We start from the raw sequence: 21,710 nt of genomic DNA on the forward strand, positions 1-21,710 counted from the left end.
TTCCAGAGAACACATTTCTGTAGAGGGTAAATAGTTTCCTCCGTTGCTCATTAGCTAGTGGAGAGATGCTCAGGTGAACAAGGACCAGAAATGGAAGTGGTAATCATTAAACAAGCAAGTCCAGGAGTTGTGCTCTCCAAAAAAAATCATGGCAGAACATACTTCCCAATCCTGAGAGGTACAAAGTTGTCTGCTCAGGGGGAGGAGGACATACACGGTGCTGTAAGGTGCTCACATGGTCAGCTGCAGAATTTGTGCGTCTGGGCATGGGAACTGTGATCTGCAAATTTCTCCCCTATCTGCAGAGCTATTCAGACACAACACGGAAGTGTGATTTGAATGTTCAGAACAGCAGATAGTGGTTAACTGTTTTTAAAAATAGGTCATAAGTTGCCATTTACCCTCGGGGGAGAGCTTTTGAGACACATTCTTTTGTGGTCCAGCAGTTGAGAAAATAACCCTCCAAACTGGTAATTTGGGATAATTTGGAGATTCCTTTTAGTTAATCGATTCAGTGGGGAAGAAGAGTTTTTCACATGTCAATTGCCATCACTTTTTTTTTTTCAGGTGAACATGTTTGTGGAAGGATTCCATGATGCTGTTCTTCTCTATGCTCTAGCTCTACAGGAAGCCCTGAAGTTTGGTTTCAGTAAGAAAGATGGGGAAAAAATTGTTCAGCAAACACGGAACAGAACATATGAAGGTAAGAGTTAATATGGAATTCCATCTTTCAGAGTCAAAAAATTTGGGGTCTTTCTTGTGTGCAGAGTAAGGACCCATGCTTATTCCACTCTTAGATGAGAGGAAAATAACCACATGAAATCATATACATCTTTAAGGCTGGCTCACATACCTCACTAGTCTGGTTTTTTGCACCAACCCTCGAGGTCTTACTCAGCTCAAAAAACTCCCAACAATTTAATGACCCTTACTGATGTTGTGAAGAACTACCAATAATTTTCTCAGGCTCCTTCTTTGTTTTTGAAAAGATTACAGCTGCTGCTGTACTCATGTGCATCTATTAGCTCTGAGATTGCCTCATTTTTTCCATTTGACTTTTTTATCTTAAAAGCCTGGGAATGGATAGAAGCAAACAGGTGCCAGGGTTTTTTTTATTGTTTTGTTTCTTTACGGGGATCCTTTGGGCCCTGGAAGGATTTCCCCCCAGCCTCCTTTCAGGAGCTGTGTGTGTTATCTCAGAGGCAGCAGCTGAACAGCGCTGTGCCTTTCTCTGCCTAATCCTTTAGAGTGCAGTTATGTCACCCTGCTGACGCAAAGCGATGCAGGTGCTTTTGCCAGGTAGGGATCATAATAAATAAACTGAGGATTATTGGATTAATCTGTCATCTCCTAGAATATTCCCATCCATCCTTTTATAATATTCCCATCTTTTATAACACTCTAGTCTTTTGGTGTAGGATTGGCAAGATTCCCTATGGAAATGCCTAAGAGAAGGAAACATTTCCCCTAGATAAGAAGCAAATGATTAATTTGAATGTGTAAGGAAAACCTCGGTGGCCAGGTTCTCTGCTATAAGACCACCCTGTACATGGCAGAGGAAGGCAAGAAGGACAGCAGCTCCAAACCTCTTTTCTGTTCTCAAATCGTGTCCTGAGTAAAAGGATGACTTAAGGCAACAAAGGGATTGCTTTAAATTCTACTGGTTTCAGTCATCCCTTAGGGAGCCCTGGAACCAGTGGGAGATTGTGCTTGACATCCCACTATCTCCCTTCACATCCATGGCTTCCCAAACACACTGTTTTAACAGAGGGAATCTGGTGTCTAAGGATTTGCCTCACTGTTCAGATGCCTGTGTATGAACAGATTCCCCAGCAGAGCCTGTTTTCCTTACTCCAGCGTCTCAGCTACAGGAAGCCATGAGCTGGTGTGCCCATGCAAGTTTGTGTAGTACCACACACTGCATGCCAGTTACATGGTTGATTCTCACATCATCCTTGTAAAACCAGCCAGCAGACAAAAATGTTCTCTTTTCCCATTTGTGAAGACCAGTATGTTGTTACTGATTGACCTGTCACAGCTATTTGAAAATGCAGCTGTCAAATGGAGCTGTGAGGGTGCAGCTGAAAAGGTCAAAATGCTGTGTAAGTCATAGGCCATCTCCTCCTTGTGGCAGTACTTTGCTGGACATAATTTCCCAGGACAAAGATGGTTTTGAAAGAGGTCTTTCACTTGATGTCTTGCAAGCTAGTCCTTTTCGAATAATCATGTCCCTTTAGTCTGCCTGTACGTCTCTTTCTGAACTGGATGCAACATCTCAGAGTACAGCCTGTGCATATACCCTCCAGGCTCTAGTGCAGGACTGAAGCTTTATAATTCACTTAACCTTTTGCAAGCCTTGATTATGAGAATTCCAATGACATTAATTTAACTGCTGATGCCTAGGTATCTTACTGCCCGGGCCCCTCATTTTACAGCTTGCTCTGAATAGGTGACCCATCAGAACTCACAGCAGGATGTCAATGCATTTTGCTAGCCACAACTGCACAGGCAACATTGTGTGCTTGGGAAAGGATAAGGCTGAGATGACCAAAGGATTTCGTCTTGCCTGTGTTGTTACAGACACCCTGGTTGAATGCAGGGCACATTTTCTAGAGAATGTTTTCTACTTGTTATAATTTCCTCTGAAAAATAGCAAATTATGCTGTATGTAGGTATATAACACAACAGAATAAAGAAAGTCTGGATATAATCCTTCCACCTTCATCCAAATGCATTTCTTCACTAAGGTTGTTTCAGAATTTCTTGAATACATTTCTTAAGGACGAACATTGCAGGAAATGTCAACATTTCAAACTCTTTGTTTTGATTCAGGTGGAAAAGTAAAAAATGTAAAAAAAGTAAAAAAAGACCTCTAGGAATTCGGAGTTTCAACAAATTTTAGTATTTACTTCCAAAAGTTGAGTTTTGATTTTCTTAGGCAGGAAGTTGTCTGTTCCGATTAGCACCTCCTATCAGATCCAGAAATCCAGATTGTTGCACAGGGAAAGAAGTTGCAGCTTTTCATGATGGCCTCTTCAGTGCTTTCACAGCCAAATGGTTGTTATACCCATTCTGTTTTCCTGAAGTAACTAAACTAGCAATTATTTGATTACTGTATTGTTATAATGAAACAGATGCTTGACAGTAATTTTTTGGTGGCTGCTACATGCTTTGAAAATCACAGTGTGTTTAGACATTCCTGACATCACTGAATGGGAACAGAGACAAGATAAGTGGAGATGTGTCAATCTGTTTTATATTTACTATCATTAGGTATGTTGAGAAGAATTTATCTAGCTGAATACCTGACCTCTCTCTTCTGATTTACAGTCACTGAGAACCTGATTTTCTACTGCTTTGTGCTTGGTCTGGTCATATAGTTGATGTAACATGGAATTATAACCATGCCTGTTTGACTTGCACTGGTATAAATGGCTACATTTGGTGTCAGAGAGTGGAGGATCACATCTGAGAACACCAGAGCTGATAAAGCATATCAGCAAAGCCAAGCAATGTGTTCATCATAGTTATTTGGTACTGTTAGATGGATTTTAAGAATCCATTTGACTTACACCACAAGAATTTGGAGCCATGCTCATTGTACACGAGGGCATACATTGAAAGAAGAGGTTCAAACTGAATATGAGGAAGTGTTTATTCACCATGACAATTGGAAGAAGTGGCCTTGGAGAGGTTGTGCAGTTTCTGGTTTTGAAAACCAGATAAAACCCTGAGCATTCTCCTGTTCCGACCTCCTGGCTGACCCTGCTCTGACCAAGCAGATGGACTTGAGACCTCCTGAAGCCCCTTCAGACTTAAATTACCCTATGAGACTTGGATTTCCAGTTTTCCTGAAGTTTCCTAGGGCTTATAAAGGAAGGAAGTCAACTGGGAGTCTAAAAGTATAAAACAAACAGCACCGTGTTATGTAGTTCATCCTATGTAAATGAATGCAGGACTTAATGCATATGTACTGCTCATCGTGCCCCTTGTCCATGCCCCTTCCAGTTTCCCATCAGATGGAAACAACACTGGACTGGCTCTATGGGTGCACCTAACCCAACAGTCTATGGGGTGCAGGGCTGTGTCTCGTGTCCTCTGCAGCACATGAGATGAAATCTCCTTATTGAGGCATCATTAGGTATTTCAGGGTTAGGCTCTCTGCAAGTAATTCACATTAAATATATTTGTGTTTTATTCTTGTGTGCTGGCTTTGAATTAGATTTTTCTCACATATTCCCCAAACAGTCTCACACATTTGATATTTAAAAAGGAGAAATGTTAAGAATTCAGGAATGTGGACACTGAGATGAAATTACAGTTTCTTTTGGAATGCCAACAAAAATGCTGAGAGACTGATGAGATTTCCTGTCATATCAGTCTGTAAAAACCTGACCACTGTTCTCTTGTTTTCCTTGGAAAGGCTCAGTATTTTAACTAATTAATTTTCTAATTCCTCACATGCCATTCTTTAGGCATTGCAGGGCAGGTGTCCATTGATGCTAATGGAGACAGATATGGGGATTTCTCTGTGATTGGAATGACGGATCCAGAGGCAGGCACACAGGAGGTAAGGAAGCAAACACCGTTGTGATTGGCCACTGATTGGTGGGCATCTGCTTATCAACACATTAAAATAGTATTGCTTAATTTTATCAACCTGGAGACAGAGGAAAGCGTGCACAGGAGTTTGACAGCAGCTGTCCAAACTGGGAGTTTGCATCAAGGAATTTAGAGCAACTTTATAGACTGCCAGTCAATATCTATAACTGACCCAATAGAAGAACATAGGATTTGTGTCTGTATGAGGAAGGGCCCTCTCAAGAAACAAGAACTTCTGTATACAAATAAGTATCTTGAAGTAATTAGGCTAAGTTTTTTTTTAAGCTGTCTTAACTTCTCTTTAACAGTATATCTTTCTTCATGTGATACTAGAGTCTTTAAAATGCAAAGGGTGACATCTCACAAGCTGGCTAAGCACTCGTAAATTTCAAATAAGAGAAATTATTGTTTAAAATGAGTAAGGCCTTTTATTCACTGATAAGAAGAAAGATTGATCTTATGGCAGCAGGGGGGCACATGTTACCCTGATGTATAAACAACATGAGTACAGGTATATTAATCTTACCCACTGTCAACCATAGGCAGGAGTGCAGACCTTGCCTCACCTCATTGATCATGCACGAGACCAGAGTGCCTTGTTTTCAGTGCTTAAGAGACATTTTAATCAGTCGGCTCCATATACACCATGTGGATTATTCCAGTAGGCGCAGCAGGACTGGAAGCAGCCAGACTGTGAAAAACAGTCTCTGAGAAATCACACCGGCTGCACACAGAGAGTAGTGTGGTTGGATTGAGTTGATTAATGCCTACACTGCCCTAATTCCAGCTGCAGCATAACGCTTCTGTTAGTTGCAAAGTCAGTATCAGCCTAAGTTTTGCTGGACTTGCCTATTTCACCAAGCTCAAACGTAAAGCAGCAGTAAATCTGAGCTGGATATTTCTACCTGTGGGTTTGAATACAGTGGATTCGCATTGCTCTTGCCAGTGCCGTGGCAGAGACAGACTCAAGAAGCCTTTTTAAAAGCGTGAGGATATCTAGTGTATTTTAGTGTGTAAAAGTGACCGAAAGACAACAGCAGTAAACTGCAGACACTCACAGGGGTGAGAGTAATTGTGATTAAGTAAAGCTAGGAGTACAAATTGGTTGGGATAACTTTGGTTGAACGACTTGTATCTCTTCTGTTTGTTCAGTACATTAGCTTTTTATCTCATTTATCAATTTAACCCCCCTCTCCTATCCTTCCATTGCTTTTTCACTTGCAATTTAAACTGTCTTTTGTTTCTTCGATGTTACCTTTCTCTTATTAGCATATTGCTCGTCTTAATTTCCCTCTGCTTTGTTTATGATGTATATAAGCATACATGCAATTAACACATTTTACATGTGATAACTTACTGTTTGTCTGCTACATTCATTTCTACCCTCGATACCTCACTCTAAAAACATGGTTGCTTTGTTTTATGTCTTCTTTTGTTCATTTTGTGAATTATGTCAGCTGAGAATGTTTCTCGGCTGAACCAAGCCAGATGAATGGGTGTTTAGGCAGAGCTGTTTTCCCAGGTCCATTCACAGGATTTAAAGCTAGAACAAAACCACCACATTACCTTGTGTGACCTCTACTGTATTACAGGCAGGCGGGCAGGTTTCCTACCCTTGTATGGAGCCCTGCAGTTTATGTGTGCCTAAAGCTCATGCTGTAACAAGCATTCATTTTTCATTTGGAGACAGTGAAAAACAGGGGCTGCCTTGCTTGCTCCCTTGGTGTTTGTTCCACTATTTAACCACTCTTGGTCTTTAAAAGTGTATATGCTACTTCTGGTTGCTGCTTATAGCTATTTGGTCTTCTTAAGCCATTTTTCATGCTTTCATATCTAGTAAGCCCTGCTGCTTTATAAATTAAACAATCTCTTAATAAATAGTCTGCCTGCAAATGATCTGGTTTTTTTTTTCTCTCTGCTTTTTCCAGTTTACTAAATTTGCCTTCAGTTGTAAAAAAATATTAAAAATGTCTTTCTTCTAAGGATTTATCTCCCTGTTGCAAAATTAGCTCCTTTATTTAGTGTGAAATCTACCTTTGTGTGTCTAACCAGGGCAAATGTTATTTTTTAACTCTTTCCATTCAAAAGGTGAAAGATTTAAACAGGCTGTCAGTGGCTTAAATTTGAAACCCAGTGTATTAATACATGGGTTTTTTTATCTATAGTAGGACAGATATGTCTTCTGAATGTGCTTCTGCCATTGCTTCTGACTACTTTAGTGTCATGAGATTTGGCCTTTATTACTGTGCATAATCTTTTTTGAACTATTTTCAGATGATTCCACTACTACTGTTAGCTCAGTTTAGTCCTGCAGCTTTGCAGGAGATCCAACGTATGTTACCTTGAATAAAGCCTGAATTTACTGCTGAGACAGGACTGAAGTTCTAAAGTATCTTCAATTGGTCTGAAATAACAGTCCATGCTACCCAAATAATAAACTTGAAAAGCCCTTTCTGTGTAAATATTAATAACTGCAGAAATACAAGGTGGCTAATAACTGACTCTGTCATAGTTCTTCAGAAGATTTGAAAATTTTAACTGAATGTGATCAAGTACTTCCCGATCCGTGCAAAATAGACAAGCCCAGCCTGGAGCGTGTAGTTGGGAGCCTCGGCATATGAAGTACTTGAAAGTACGTTTTTACTTAGCAGAGTGACAGTCCTGAGCACTCAACCCGCTATGGAACAAGTGAAGAAAGCCCAAGGAGAGCAAGAGGAATATTCAGAGGCTTAAAAAACCTCATGCGAACTGAGTTTATATAGAAGAGAATTCGGATAACAGACCAGATTAAGAGCCTATGCACTTCTATAGAATCACAGAATTGTCAGGCTTGGAAGGGACCTTAAAGATCATCTAGTTCCCATGGGCAGGGACATCCCCCACTAGATCAAGCTGCTCAGAGCCCCATCCAGCCTGGCCTTAAAAACTTCCAGGGATGGGGCATCCACCACCTCTCTGGGCAACCTGTGCCAGTGTCTCAGCACCCTCATAGTGAAGTATGAATGGATAATTGCAACAAGAGAGCTTTCGTTTACATGTTAGGAGAAATCACAGACAGTACCTAAGTTCCAGAATAATTGCTTACAGCAATTGTCAGGTCTGCATCTTTGAAGAGTAGGTTATATAAACATCTGTCAGGAATGCTTTTGTTCAGCTGATCATACCCTGGTGCATGCACTACATAACCTCCCATAGTCCCATTCAGCCCTGTTCTCTGTGGTTCAGCATCCTGCCACAGGAGTCCAAGTGTGTGATGCCACTCTCCTGCTTGTTTTAATTCCCTAGGTTGATAGGAAAATCTTTTCATTCCGTTCTTTTTGGCATAGGTGATCGGGGACTACTACGGAAAGCAGGGACGTTTTGAAATTCGATCAAATGTGAAATATCCGTGGAATCATGGCAGGCTGCGACTAGATGAAAGCCGAGCTTCAGAGCACCCAAACAATAAACCGTGTAAATCATGTAAGTTCACTGACTTAATTCTTCTGCCCAAGGCTGTCAGACAGGGGAATCCGTGATGCAATATAACAGGCCATATTAAATTGCTTAGCACAGTTGTACAACTGAGACATCGTGACTGTGTCTCTCTGCAGGCTGTTTGGGAAGTTAATGTCTGGCAGCTGTGGGTAGTACATGATCTGAATCACTTCCCTGAACTTAAACCTGACGGTAATCATGATGCACAGCCTAGAGCCCCTGTAGGCTTTTGGGTTTTCCAGGGCCAAAAGGTGAAATCTCTTTTAGACAGAAGGAAGAATGTAACTGAAGCCCCAAACAGAGAATAATCATACTGATAATTAGCAGCTGGGAAGGCTGGTGCTGATGTGAGCAGTGTTCCCCCACAGAGTGATTTTCAGTGCTATGAGAAGGCACTGCAAGGGGCCCAGTAAGCTGAGAAGAAGTGAAGTCAGTTTACTGGAGCAGCATCTGTGAATCCAGAAGGCTGTGACTACCCTCCATGGAGAAGGTGTCCGTGTTTTCCAGCATGCTGACTTTGTAGACCATGTTGTAGTGAGCAGGACGTTGCAAGGAGATACAGGTAGGAAGATGCTCGTGCCTTACTGGCAAAGGGTGTTCTTAGCTTTTCACAGGGAACGGATTGCTGGTCCTGCCGTGACAAAGTATCTGCAGCCTGATAATTATTCTTTTCCTGAAAAACCTGTGGGTACACATGTTCTGTAGAGACTGTTTCTAGGCCTTGCCCTCTGTGCTTCAGTGTGGCATAGCTATACGTTTTCCTCCTTGCACACATCCTTGTGTATAGACAAGCTCCCCTCAAAGGGTAAAGAATAAATGAAGAGGAGGGAGCAGTTTAATTTCCTTAATATTTCTGTGTTCCTTTCCACAAACCAAGGTAAGCTCAGAAAAGGGAGTAGGCTGCACCCACATGAAAATGCCATTGTTCTTCAGCTGCCTTGCACTTGGCAGAGTAACAGTCCCTACATGGACTTTCCCTCTGTTGTTGTGTCCCTGCCTTGCCTCTGTTGAGTTTTGGAGCAAGGGAAAGCTCGTATGGCTTTCACTTGAAACAGCCTAGATTCAGAAAAAAAATAATTGAGGAGCTGTCAGATAATCATACAGTCATTTTAATAAACCTGGGTGATAGAGGGTTATGATGCTAAACCAGGTGAAACAAATTTCTTTCTGTTACAGTGACTCAGGGCACATTCTATGCTGATTCCTATTATGTGTGTCACTATAATCCCAGTCTGTGTTATGATTCAGACCAAGCTGTCCAGACCAGTTTCCCAACAACATTCCTGTGTGTCATATCTCTAGAATTGTGTCTTAATGTGACACTGATCTTGGGGGCTGTAAGCAAGGACAAAAAAATAAACATGCAGAAACTAAGGAATAGGTTGCCATAGAGTCCTGAGCTCTGAAAGGCATTAGGTATTATCCGATGTTGGTCACTCATTTCATACTTGCATGTATCTTCCAATATGTGAATACAAAAAGTTCTCATATGAACCCTGATTGTTTATTTTTCCCCATTTTAAGCAGGTGGTCTAGGAGAATCAGCAGTTACAGGAATTGTTGTGGGCGCCTTGCTTGGAGCAGGATTGCTAATGGCTTTTTACTTTTTCAGGTTAGTCCAATTCATTCAAAGTTCCGTTAACTCTTTATTCATTATCCCAACCTCTCAGCTCCTGGCAGTACATCCCTCATGTAAACAGAGACGTCCCATAATAATCTATGTAACACTCCCTCCACAGTGAACACACTTTTATTCTCCTTTTGTGTATATCCAAATAATTTTATTCACTCAGGGCTTCATCCTGTAATCATTTACCTTTCTGAGTAACTTTACTCATGGAGATAATTCCAGTGAGTTTCAGTCACCCAGTTGCTTTAATAAAGTACCTTAGCCTTGAAAGCCTTCTTTGTTTGGTAATCCTTGCTAGTACAATTGTGCAGGCTGTGATCGTGCAAGACATACGTATTACTTGCCTGGTACCTTGCTTAGTTTTTTAGTATTGAGTGGAATTGTACTGGAAACTAGGAAGAGATTTCTGTTCTGGTGTAAGAGAATGTTTCAATTTCAGTAGTGCATTTAACTTAATCAGCTGAGGTAAATGCAGGGTGATCAGTGTTTTATTCCTGTTTAAGTAAAACAATTCTTACAGTGCTAATCAGCAAATCTAAGGTCTTGAGAGTTGATCCTGCACTGACAGAATAATCTAGTTACACGTGTTCAGCATCTTAAATACACTGTAATTTATCCTTTTATGCTACAGAAGAGAAAAGGCAAATAGGAGAATAGAATTACCCTCTGCATATGAGAATCAAATCATTCCATCCAATAAAAATAACTGTTTATAAAAAATGTTAACAAAATGAAACAATCAAAAACTGCTTCAGTTTACCAACACAAGTACACCAGGGTTTCAGAAGATTTCAGAACCAGGATTATTCATCCAGTGTTTACAATTGAAATTCTGCAGGGCATTTGCATGCATTTGGTGCTTATAGAATATATTGTTTGGGTTTGAGACAGGCTAAGTTAGTTGAGACTGATTAAAGACTGTTTTTAAAAGAAGAAAATAGAAGTCTGTCTTAATGTTGTATGCCACCAGAGCTCCTTGTCCCTTCTGTACATTGTCAATCTGAGATGATAATTTTTAGATGTATTTTCTAGTATTGCTAATTTGAGAGGGAATTGGTATGTCAGGACATAGCCTGAGCTGGTATAAAACTGTGCAAAGCACCATTGTAGGAACAGGACTTAAATTCTTAGTCATCTGACACTAGGGCTTGCATTGGAAATCCATATGAGCAAGGATGAGTGTCTGTGAAAGTAAGTGTACCCACGTGAGCTCAACACCATATTTATGGTCACAAGGGGGAAAGGAGGACTTTTTTTAGGTCAGTTCGTATCCTTCTCATGTAAAAGCTGAACCAGATCATATTCTCTCCATTGACTGAAGGAAGCCAGGGAGTACTCTGTCAGATCATCTGCCCATTGAAGAAGTCTTAAAGACACCTGGATGGATTTCATCCTAGAGGTCTGATGGCACTCACTCAAAGCAGCAATAGGGAAACCCCTCTAATTCCACTTTTAGAATAAGCATAATAAAAATAACGTATTAAAAATAACATATCAGGATGTATGGGGTGCTTTTTCAGAAAATGTAGGTCTAGCAATTGTGTACTTGGAAGTTGTTTGTACCTACACCTTCTGTATCTTTCATACCTCCTTATTATATCTCATTTGGATCTATAATTGCTACAAATGTAAACACAGTTCTGAGTGTGCATGCAAACAGTTAAAAGATCTGGGTTGTAGTTCTGATATGTAGCTTTGAAAGGATGCAGACTTAAAGAAATACATTTTTAAAATGTGGACCTGTCCTTATGCATGAGCAACTGCTGTGCATGCTCTGACCTGTGGAAGGATCTGACTTGAAAATACGTAAATGAAATTTTCAGGTTATCTGGGAGCCTGCTGATACAGACACAAATGCCTAGGGAAACTTTTCAGAGTTTGCAGGTCCGTATCTTCTGTTGAGCCGTGTTACCCAAATTAAAACATTGGTATTTTAAAAAACATTCTTCCACTGGTACGTATCTAACTCTGTCTCCTGCTACACGTGCAAGGCAGAAGAGCTTTCCTTCTCCTACAAGCTTTTTGTTATGCATCTGCACAAGCAGTACTGTGCGCACATGGGGCTGGGCTAATGACCTTCTGAAAAATTGGTCCTGAAACTTGAGTAGAAACATAAATGCATAAAGTATAAATGTGAATCATCTTAAGGTTTTGGAGGGGAGATATGGTACTAAAGGGGACACTGAAAGGCAGTCAGAGGGCTTGTCTGATGTATAAAGTAACATTTGATGTATAAAGAAATCTTCAAAAGGCCCTAGAGGAAGACACAGAAAAAAACTATCTGATGCATGAGCAATTGTATTTATTTCTTATCTGTCCTGAACATCCTTCTTCTTAATTCATCATACTACCTTCTCTGACACTACAAACATAGTAGCTTTCTCAGAGGGAGATGGGCAGATTAGTTAGTTTCGGTGAAAAATGCAATTGAGTAATGAGTCAGATATGTTGTTTGAACTCTGTGGAAAGTGGCCCCCCACCGTATATACTGTAAAGAAATTTGGCTTTGATCAGTATAAAGCAATGATGTGACACAGTTCACATGACACTTCACAAAAACTTCCTAATCACTTAGATCAGAAATTTTCAAAGAAGCAAATGTCTGTGTCTTGGTGCTTTGAGACTGCCCTGCAGAAATTAACAGGCATTCTTGAGCAGGAGTACAATGTTTCAAGGCAAATGTCTTTAATCTTTGACCAGGGTTTCACATTCTGCCACATTTCATTTTTCAACTGGCACCGAGCTGTCCCCTACAGGCATTCTTTGTAAGGGAAGTCCTGTTACCCTATAGCTAGAGAAGGATTTCTCACTCTGTTCCTCTCCTTTCATGCAGAAAGAAATACAGAATAACTATTGAGAGACGAACTCGACAGGAGGAGTGTAACATGGGGAAGCATCGGCAGTTACGTGAAGACTCCATTAGATCTCATTTTTCTGCCGCATAAAGAAGAAGAAGAGGAAGAAGAAGAAGAATCCCATTGTTCCTAGGGAAAAAAAAAGAATTAGGGAAAAGGACACAACCAAAGACATCAGTGTAACAAGAAGAGGCGCTTGAAGAACTCAATCTTTTAAGCAGTAATTTTGTCTTAATTTCTTTCAGAAGCTCAGGAATGATTTACTATTCATGTTATGCCGCATGGCCTTTCATCTCATGAAAAAAAAATGATGCAGTTTGATGTTACAGGATGTACTTAATATGCAAAGACAGTATTTCTTAAGGCATATGTTAAGGCAGCAGATCTGGTTTTAGTTGATGGGGAATACCTCGTTCTGTTCCCTGTTTTTTAGCTCCTACCACGTCCTTCCTTAATTGCGTCTCACCCATGGGTATCAAATATGGTTTTGCAGATACAGATGCTGGTTGCTGTCAAAAGGAAAGAAGCGATTCATTTGGGGTATGATCCTGCATCACTGAATCATCGCCATTGACAGGGGATAAAATATTTGGCATACGAATTGTAGTTCTAGGAGGGAACTGGCACTTGGGTGCAACTGACTCCACTGGGGTATAATTAACTTGACTGAAAAAGTCAGGCAAGTGGAAACACAGACCATTTCCCTGTTTGTGTAGTATCGCAATCAAAAGCACTGATTCTCCCTCGTGGATGCTGGGAGTTAGGAAGAACTCCATTGAAGGATGAGTAGTTTCACTGATGTGAAACAGCGAGAGAGAAGACAGTCCTCCAGAGAAGATGGTCTAATTCCTCAGTCTTACATGTGTTCTGTCATGCTCTTTTCTCTCCACTGCCATGACTTTTCAGAGGCAAACAGAGTCCATGTAGAGTCCGTTCCTGTTCTCAGTGAAGTCAATGGCAAAATCCCACTAACTTCAGTGAGCACAGGACTGCGTCCAAAATTGTAAATATGAAAGTGTTTGTATAGCTGAGGCAATTCAAAAGGGGATCTTTTTTGTGTGTAAAAATGACATTTCATGTTACCATTTTATTTTTAGGATATTTTTTATCTTGTATTTTTCTATTAAAGTATCTATTTTTGCTTTGGTAGGATTAAAACTTAAGGGAGAGGATGTTTCGAAGACATATTTTTGTGATAGGAGTAACATGCAGGGAAAGTCAACAGCTGTGAAGACATTTTAGAACCAGTATTTAGGGGGAGAGAAATGACTTTATGGATGGTAACAGACTTTTAGCTCCACTTTCTTCTCCAAGCATGTGCAACATTCAGATAGTTATTTAAATGGTATAAATGCAGTTACTGAGTTATCTATGTGATGATGGCCCTGATCTTGAAAATAATGAACTGTTCACATATATAATAGTCCTTCATTAGTTAGTGAGACTAACTATTCATGTGTGTAGAATTAAGCATGCAAGGAACTACCTTCAGGAACCAGGGTGATAAAGCACTACTCTAGGGCTGATTTAAAACGTGCTGCCATCAGTATCCCTGGATCTTCTGCCATTGACTTTACCAGGAGCAAAACTGGTAAATTAGCTACTGAGAGTTTATTTTATATGAGACAAAGGAGAGCTCTGCACTTTCTGGTCAACAAATGGAAATGAACAGTATGTATTTCAAATGTGAGGAAGAAGATCCATAAAAACACTGCCTGTGGGAAAGCCCAGCTGTGGCTGTGGTTCAGGTGCATGAATCTTTTGGTTTATCCTAATCTAATTTCATAAGCAGAACTGTCTGGTCTCCGCAGTTATAGTCAGACTTAAAAATTAGTCTCAAAACTGGCACTGAAGCCTGTGTTCTACAGGTGCCTTAGCAAAGGGAACCCTGCAGCCAGTGGACAGTTTTCTGAAATATCTTGTGGGCACCAGAGAAGAATGTAGGCTAGAGCAGCATTCATGCTGCTGTGGAATTGAGGAGAAAAACAAGATCTTGACTAGTTTGGGGATTTTTTCAAGCAGCTGAGTTTGTCTAGCTCCTCGGCATGCTTAAGGTTTGTTTTCTTTTTTCATAATTTCCAAGCAAATTTTGATCTACTTCTTGTTTTGCAAACACGCCTTGGAATACTTTTACTTACTTTTATCCATTTAACTACTTTGCCACAGAAAAAGGAAGGAAAATTTTTAAATATGTAGAGAAAAGGGAGTATGATTTGAAGCATAAACTTTTTTCAAAATGATGTTTGTTATAACTTGCCTTACAGTGTGACCTAGTACTCAGTCACTAGTTATGGAACAGGACAGTAGCACAGATCTGCATTTCTCCTGTGCCGTAGAGAGTCAGGTCAGATCTAAGCCAGGAGACTGGATGGGACAATAAATTGTTAAGACAGCTTTTTTATTGTGTCTTCTTACTATAACTAAACATTTTCTTTAAAAAAAAAAAAAAAGTGTGCTGAAAGGTCTCTCAATTAAAAATGCAGTAATTCTAAACTATGTTTTTTTATGCAGATTTTTTAATCATGACCTCAAGAAGTAGTTTTATGGTGGGATGCTGATAAAGACCTGGCCACAACTTTACATCCCAGCACCTCCTAAGAAAGGTGAACCTTTCTTGTACATTAGAACGTTTTAGATCAATAGGTTTTAATCTTTCTAAATTGCTGCACACCTACCTGTGCATTTTTCCCATGGAAGTGTGGAGATCATTTAAGACATTTCACATAAGTAGATTCCTGTATAGCATAAATAAACTTGCTCTTCTTAGCTGCCTTTCACATACCTCTTGCTAATAGTTCCCAGGTCTTCTGTGGACCATAGATCAAAAGCTGCCTTGAGTTTAGATTATTCAGCAGAGATCCTTTACCAGCTAATGCACTTTTCCTTTCTGGTTCATCTGCATTCGCTCAATGCCACAATGTTTAGGCTTCAAACTCTGTAAGGGAATGTCTAATCAAAATAATAATAATTGATTTTCAAAACCTACATTTTTGGCTTCAACAAATTGCCTGTATTACAAACATACATCTGTATTACAGAGGAGCACAAGGAGGGCTTTCACTCAACTCAGTGCTTTAGAACACACTTAAAATATGCTCAACTTCACCTTCTAAGTGCTTTGCTCACTTGGGACCAAAGGGTATGATCTTCCCCATGGCTTAACCAAAGGGAATCTTGCCATGTGCTTGGATTGGAGAAAGGTTTGACCTGTAGACTGTATTTTATTGCTAAATCGTACAGTTGTGCCTGTTAAATTGAAATTGAACTGGTGGCGTCATACTTTTTCTTTGTAAAAGTTTGACAAATTCTACTAATCTAGCATTTTTAAAAATTACTAAATATCAGTCAGCTTAATAGCTGATTTCCCTCAGGATCCTCTTCTCGAGGATTCTGTGGACAAATTGGCTGACTTGCACCTTCTTTCTTGGAAATCCCTGGATTTCTACTACAAGTTCACAAAGATGAAGCAAAACTTTCAGTAGTACCTGTGATTTCGTACACTTAGACGCACACCTCCAGAGTCAGATGCCTAGAGGTTATGGAGGTTTTGTTTATGGAGGATTTGTGTGGCCTGAGTTGTCTGTGACTACCACTATCACCAGTTAATTACGAGTGCCGTCTGTGATGTGCTTCGCTGAAGACCAAACCCGTACCAGTTCAGAGAACATTCAGTCATTGCTAAAACTTGTTGTTGAGAGTGCTTCGCACCTTGCAAGATTGTGGTCAGAATTAAGTTTATTAAAGAGTTACATTAATTCACTTCTGAAAATAAATTTTATTGATCTATTTTCAACTTGCATTTAAGAAATGTTTTCTTGCATTATTGAGAGTACTTTGGGGTTTTTAAATGGAGTATTATTAAGGTGTAGTAAATGCTTTGAAAACATTTGTGCTGGACAAAGTAAGAGTGTGCTCCCTGACAGTGTGTTTTACTGGGTGGTTGATCTCTGATTAATATTTTGGCTTGGATATGCCATGACCCTCTCATTAAGCTGTTGAGAAAAACCCTCTTATTGATTCCATGGAAGTAAACTTGGGCCGTCAATGAAGTGTCTTCAGACTTTAAATGCAGCAGCATCTTGAAGCAGTTCGAAGTGAATTTCTCAGCTTTGCTGTAGAACAGGCTGCATCAGCCTTAACTGACCTTGGCTGCAGCGTGATTTTCACCTCATGAATGCCATAAAGCTCCTGGAAGGCCAAGAATAGACATCAAAGACAGGAAGCTAATAGTCCTGGTCGTAAATTTCTTTGGCAATTTAGTCCACCTTTTCCGGAGCTCAAGACAGTTCCACATCCTTCACTACCCTCCTCTGTGCTTTGGAGTAGCCATGTAGCTGTCCTGTTTCTTTAAATAAAGTGTTTGAGGTTATTTTTCCTCATTTTATACCAGGGTAGAGTGAACGCTTGAATTCTCCATTTTTGTCATGTTCTTTTCTCTAGCTTCAGAAGTACTTTGAAAAGTTTCTGCCACTGTTCATTGCTGCCACGCTGCTCAGCTGCCAACACACCTCATGTTGGCCCACCGCCACACCAGCCATTACTGGAGATCTAGACCCAGAATCATGGTCTGATGATGTTCGTTTTTTGCACTATGCGAAGTTGAAAAATCAGATTGACCAAAAGCGTTCTGACATGTAATCTGAATTTTGCAGCTGGTGTCCATTCTTTTTAAAAACGCCCAAGGCAGGCACCAGAAATTGTGGTTATAGAAGCAGTCCCATTAAAGCTAAAATGATTACTGGGTGCCACTGAGCTCCCAGTAAATGCACTAGTTCAAGCGTGATGAGAAGATATCAGGTGATGTCAGACAGTCTTTTTTTTCTTTTTTTTTTAACCCTAATTTCTGCTATAAAGTGACATCTTATCTAGCGACCACCCTCCCCAAAGCAGGGCATATGGGAACAGAAATATAAGTTTCTAATGGTGCCTTGCCATTGGTGTGCATTAGTATGCAATGATCACCAACATGCCCTAGCAACTTGTCCCGAAACGATAAGCAATGAAAGGACAAATTTCAGCTGGTTTAGCCCTTTTTAGGAACAAGGAAATAGAAAAGTTACTTTCTGGGATATAATTTTAAGGACATGCTGAAAGAAGTTCTGCTTCAGATGTGTTGTGTGTGTCTGCTCTCCTCCCCCCCTTTCTTTCTTGCTGTTCAAAGCACAAAAAGATTTGTGTGTGTGAAACCTTTCAAGTGGAAGAATGGAAGTGTTTGCACTGTGCATATCCCTGCTTAGAGGCAGAAATTAATTCAGATGGCTCGAGGCCTCTATTTTTTCCATTCTCAGATACCTTTTAACATCTGAGCGCTGAGACTGATGGAAAATGATTGTTGGAATTAAAACAAATAGCTGTTTGTGAGGGACCTCAGACCTGTCTGTCTACAGGGGTCAGCAAGCTGTGCCGCAGACTTTGATAGTGTCTTTTCTCTTCTAGAGGATGACGGGTAGCCTAAGCACCGTGGTTTGCCCCAGTGAGGCCTTAAGTCTGACATAAATGTAGTTCTTCATTTATCTCACTCACAGAGGAAGAAAGGATGAAAGTTAATGGTGTTTTTGTGAGGTTACTACTGGTTTTGATCAAGAAGACAATGCTGCCACAGCTTTGAGGCTTTCCCAAGTTAGTATTTAGTTATGTCCAGTGTATCATTACATAGACTATTTTATTAAGCTGTTACTTCTTCCAGAATTTACCTTTCAGAATGACTCCTAACTGACATACACCAAATTTACAGCATACACAATGAGCTATTGAAAGGAGGGCTTAGAGCTGATTCAAAATCTCTCACTAACCACTGAATTAATACCCTGCATCAAAGGTAAAATATTTTAAATAGCCTGACACTGTTAGAGTTTGTACGTTAAGCTATAGTACTTCAGAAATCTTATGTGGGTTCATTAAGTGTTAAGTCTTTGAAAGGTTAAAATCCACTCTGAGTGGATTGTTACTTTGTGATTGTTGCATTCTGTCTTGTGAATGTTTCTAGGGGACGCTTGAGTAAGCAAAGAAAATGTACCAGAAAAGGGTATTTAAAAAATATAATTTTGTTTTAATGGTTTCTTTTGTAATTTCACCTAATATGCACAGGGAACACACAATTCTGACCCCCAAACTATGAACAGAGGTTTTGCTAATGTTACACTAAACCATCAGCAGATACAATGAGCACAGCTATTGGTGGTTCCTTACTTGGTTATGAACCGGACTTCTCTTTCTCTGTCAGCTGTGCGATGCAGTGTTACAGAGCAGTGAGCCACAGCTCAAAAGTCAGTAACACAGTTAGTAATCAGCTTGTCTTGGTGCCGTGTGAGATGATGTTTCCTCCCATACTTAGTATCTCCCTGATGTGGCTTTGTGGCAGGTGGTGTGATGACTTCTGCAGTATAGGATGCTGTGGATGAAAAGATCTGTTGAGAACACAGGAAAACGAAAAGAGGGAAAGTGCTCGGAGATTGATTATACTCACATGATGATACTATCAACTCTGTGGAGGAAGGGATCAAGCTCTTTCTGCACAGTACACTGTCTTTGTTGTTCAGTATCTGCTTTCTTAGAGACTCAGCAGAAAGCTTATTCACCTTTTTAATCTCACGTAGCCCCCTTAGCTAAAATTTAAACAGGATTTGAGTGGTGCCTAGGACTTGCTCAGGGTGTACCATGCCTTTAGGGTTAGTAGGGTATTTCCCTACTAACAACTGTCATCCTCACTATGTAGGTCTAAAAGTACTGAGAAGACATGGGTAGAGTGGCAGGATGAAGACAATGGGTAGAATTTGCTGTGTTTCTTGTGCATAGGGTGTAATTATCACAAAACTAAGAGGACTCAGGATAGACACTGTGGTTGTTAACTTTGTCCCCTTTTTTTCCGTGATACTGTTCATTATTGATATAAGAATGCTGGACAAAGAGAAGCCCAGAACCAGTGTGGCAGAAAACAAGTGGAAAGCTGCACAGTATATTGTACTGATGTAAGTAGAACTATGTGCATATAATGTGATTTTATTTATTGTTGGTTTTGTGTAGAGGAGAGTGTGTATTCATGACTGTGGATATAACCTTTGTTTATTTGTGTAATGTATTTTATTTCTTTTATGACTTGGTCATTTAAAATATTCTACATTCATTGGTGTCCTTTGACTTTTTATTCTGTGCATTTTCTTTCACACATTTTAAAAATGCAAGAATATCACATAACCTAAATTGTAACAAGATGTTTCCATTAAAGACATAGGAATATGTTATCACCTGTTTCTGTGATGTCTTTTGTCACCTGTTTACTACGTTCTTGGTCTGTTTCATATAGACAGTACACATGTAAGAACCAGAGGGTTACGCTGTGTCTAAGACACCATATAAACCCCTGATTTTAATGATGGTTTGCAACAGATTAAATGAGGAAGTAATCTAACCTTTCTTTGATGTTGTGGTTTGGGCCCCACCAGCAACCAAGCACCACGCAGCTGCTTTCTCACTTCTCCCTGCTGGTGGGATGGGAAGGAGAGTCTAGATGATTGGATAGTGAGGTGAACTGTGAGCTGACTGAAAGGAAGAAGTCAGAGGGTTGGGGCTGACCAGAGAGGTTGTGGAATCTCCTCCACTGGAGACATTCAAAACCCTGGAAGCATTCCTGTGTGACCTGCTCTAGGTGACCTTGCTCTGGCAGGGGGCCTGGAGTAGATGATCTTTTGAGGTCCCTTGCAGCCCCTGACATTCTGTGTGATTCTGTGTGAAAAAGATTAAAACTCATGGCTTGAGATAAGGACAGTTTAGTAGGGCAACATGAGAGAAGAAATTATAATAACAGTAATACTAATTAATCAAAGAATATGTAAAGCAAGTGAAGCACAATGCAATTGCTCACCACTCAGAACCTGACGCCCAGCTTGTACAAGAGCCAAGATCCCTCCTTCCGTGCTCCCCAGCCAACCTTCCCAGGCTTTATACTGAGCATATCATTCCACGTTATGGAATATCCCCTTGACTAGTTCAGGTCACCTCTCCTGGCTGTGCTTCTTCTCAGCCTCTTGTGAAAATTAACTCTACAGCAGCTGAACGCAGGACACAATGGGAAGAAAATTCCCCCTGGTATTTTAAGGTCCTGGAAAGCTTTTAATCAATGTACACAAACTTTGGCTATTTTTCTATTTATTCTCAGCCCTCCAGAAATGCAGTTAGATAGGAGCCAAATTATTTAAATGTACTGGAACCTTAACTAGTACGCATTACTTTCTACAGCGTGCAGAGAGGCAAAGCTTATGCATTTTACTAAGCTACAACTTCGTTTCTTTGCAGCAATCGTATCAAATTGGGATAATTTTGTTCTCTTTCTGTCCTGTTTTCAAATTAGCCTGCTTTGTCTAGCTTTCTGCTTTCTGTATGCTTGTGTCTGTTTTAGCAATGTTGCCAAATTTAAGATTTGTGCTTAAGACTATGCCAGGCCTTTATAATCTAAACTAATTTGGAAATTAGTATGAGGAAGAAGTATCTGCTCACACTCGTATCAAAACCTCAAGTACCAAGAATTCACTGGAGAGTTGATAAAGAGATGGAAGCATACACTGGGCTGACTACAGCCCTAAAATCTTTCTGCAGTCCAGGAAACAAAAAACCAAAGAGTAAAACTACAGGCTTAGAGAGGCCCATTCAGTTAGAGGACGATCCATCTACTTTCCTAGCTGTGGACTGGCAAATACATCACTAAGTTTAATTAACTCAGTACTGCCAACAAGGAAATTAATATTACCAATTTGTACAGCTGAATAAAGTTGCAAAGAGATTAACTTTTCGAAATTGTACAAGATATTCCTGGTGTCTTAGAATTGAGAAGAGTTTAAATCTGCATTCTCAGAGATACACTTCTAATTGTATGAATGTGTTACAGACAGAAATTACTGTTTCTCCTGCTTTTGCTTGGTGGTTATGCTCTGGAATCTTCATCTCGTTGCAATCAGGAATCCTGTGGAAGTTCCTAGAGATTTTCTGGTATTTCTGTATAAAGCATTGTTCAAAAAATTTTACAAGCAGTGTTTTGTGTTCCTGATAATAGAGAAATTGTTAAAGGTGATTTGTCATCTTTTCAAAAGTGCACATTTTGCATGGCTCATCTCATCTCTTCTAGCAATTTAAGATTTTAGTTAGGATGAACT

The 21,710-nt window shown here is 40.0% G+C and overlaps 1 protein-coding gene across 1 annotated transcript; it reads left to right on the forward strand.

Moving 5' to 3' along the window:
- Positions 1-567: 567 nt before the first annotated feature.
- NPR3 (natriuretic peptide receptor 3) lies at positions 568-12,708 on the forward strand (the record flags this gene model as incomplete). The annotated part of the gene is made up of 5 exons (XM_009867064.1): positions 568-703; positions 4,476-4,570; positions 7,929-8,064; positions 9,604-9,691; positions 12,543-12,708. Coding segments are annotated over 5 exons (567 nt in total), but the record flags the coding sequence as incomplete, so codon positions are not given.
- Between the last annotated feature and the right edge of the window lie 9,002 nt (positions 12,709-21,710).

This window comes from Apaloderma vittatum, unplaced genomic scaffold (assembly GCF_000703405.1).
Source record: "Apaloderma vittatum isolate BGI_N311 unplaced genomic scaffold, ASM70340v1 scaffold10373, whole genome shotgun sequence".
Classification (NCBI taxonomy): Eukaryota; Metazoa; Chordata; class Aves; order Trogoniformes; family Trogonidae; genus Apaloderma; species Apaloderma vittatum.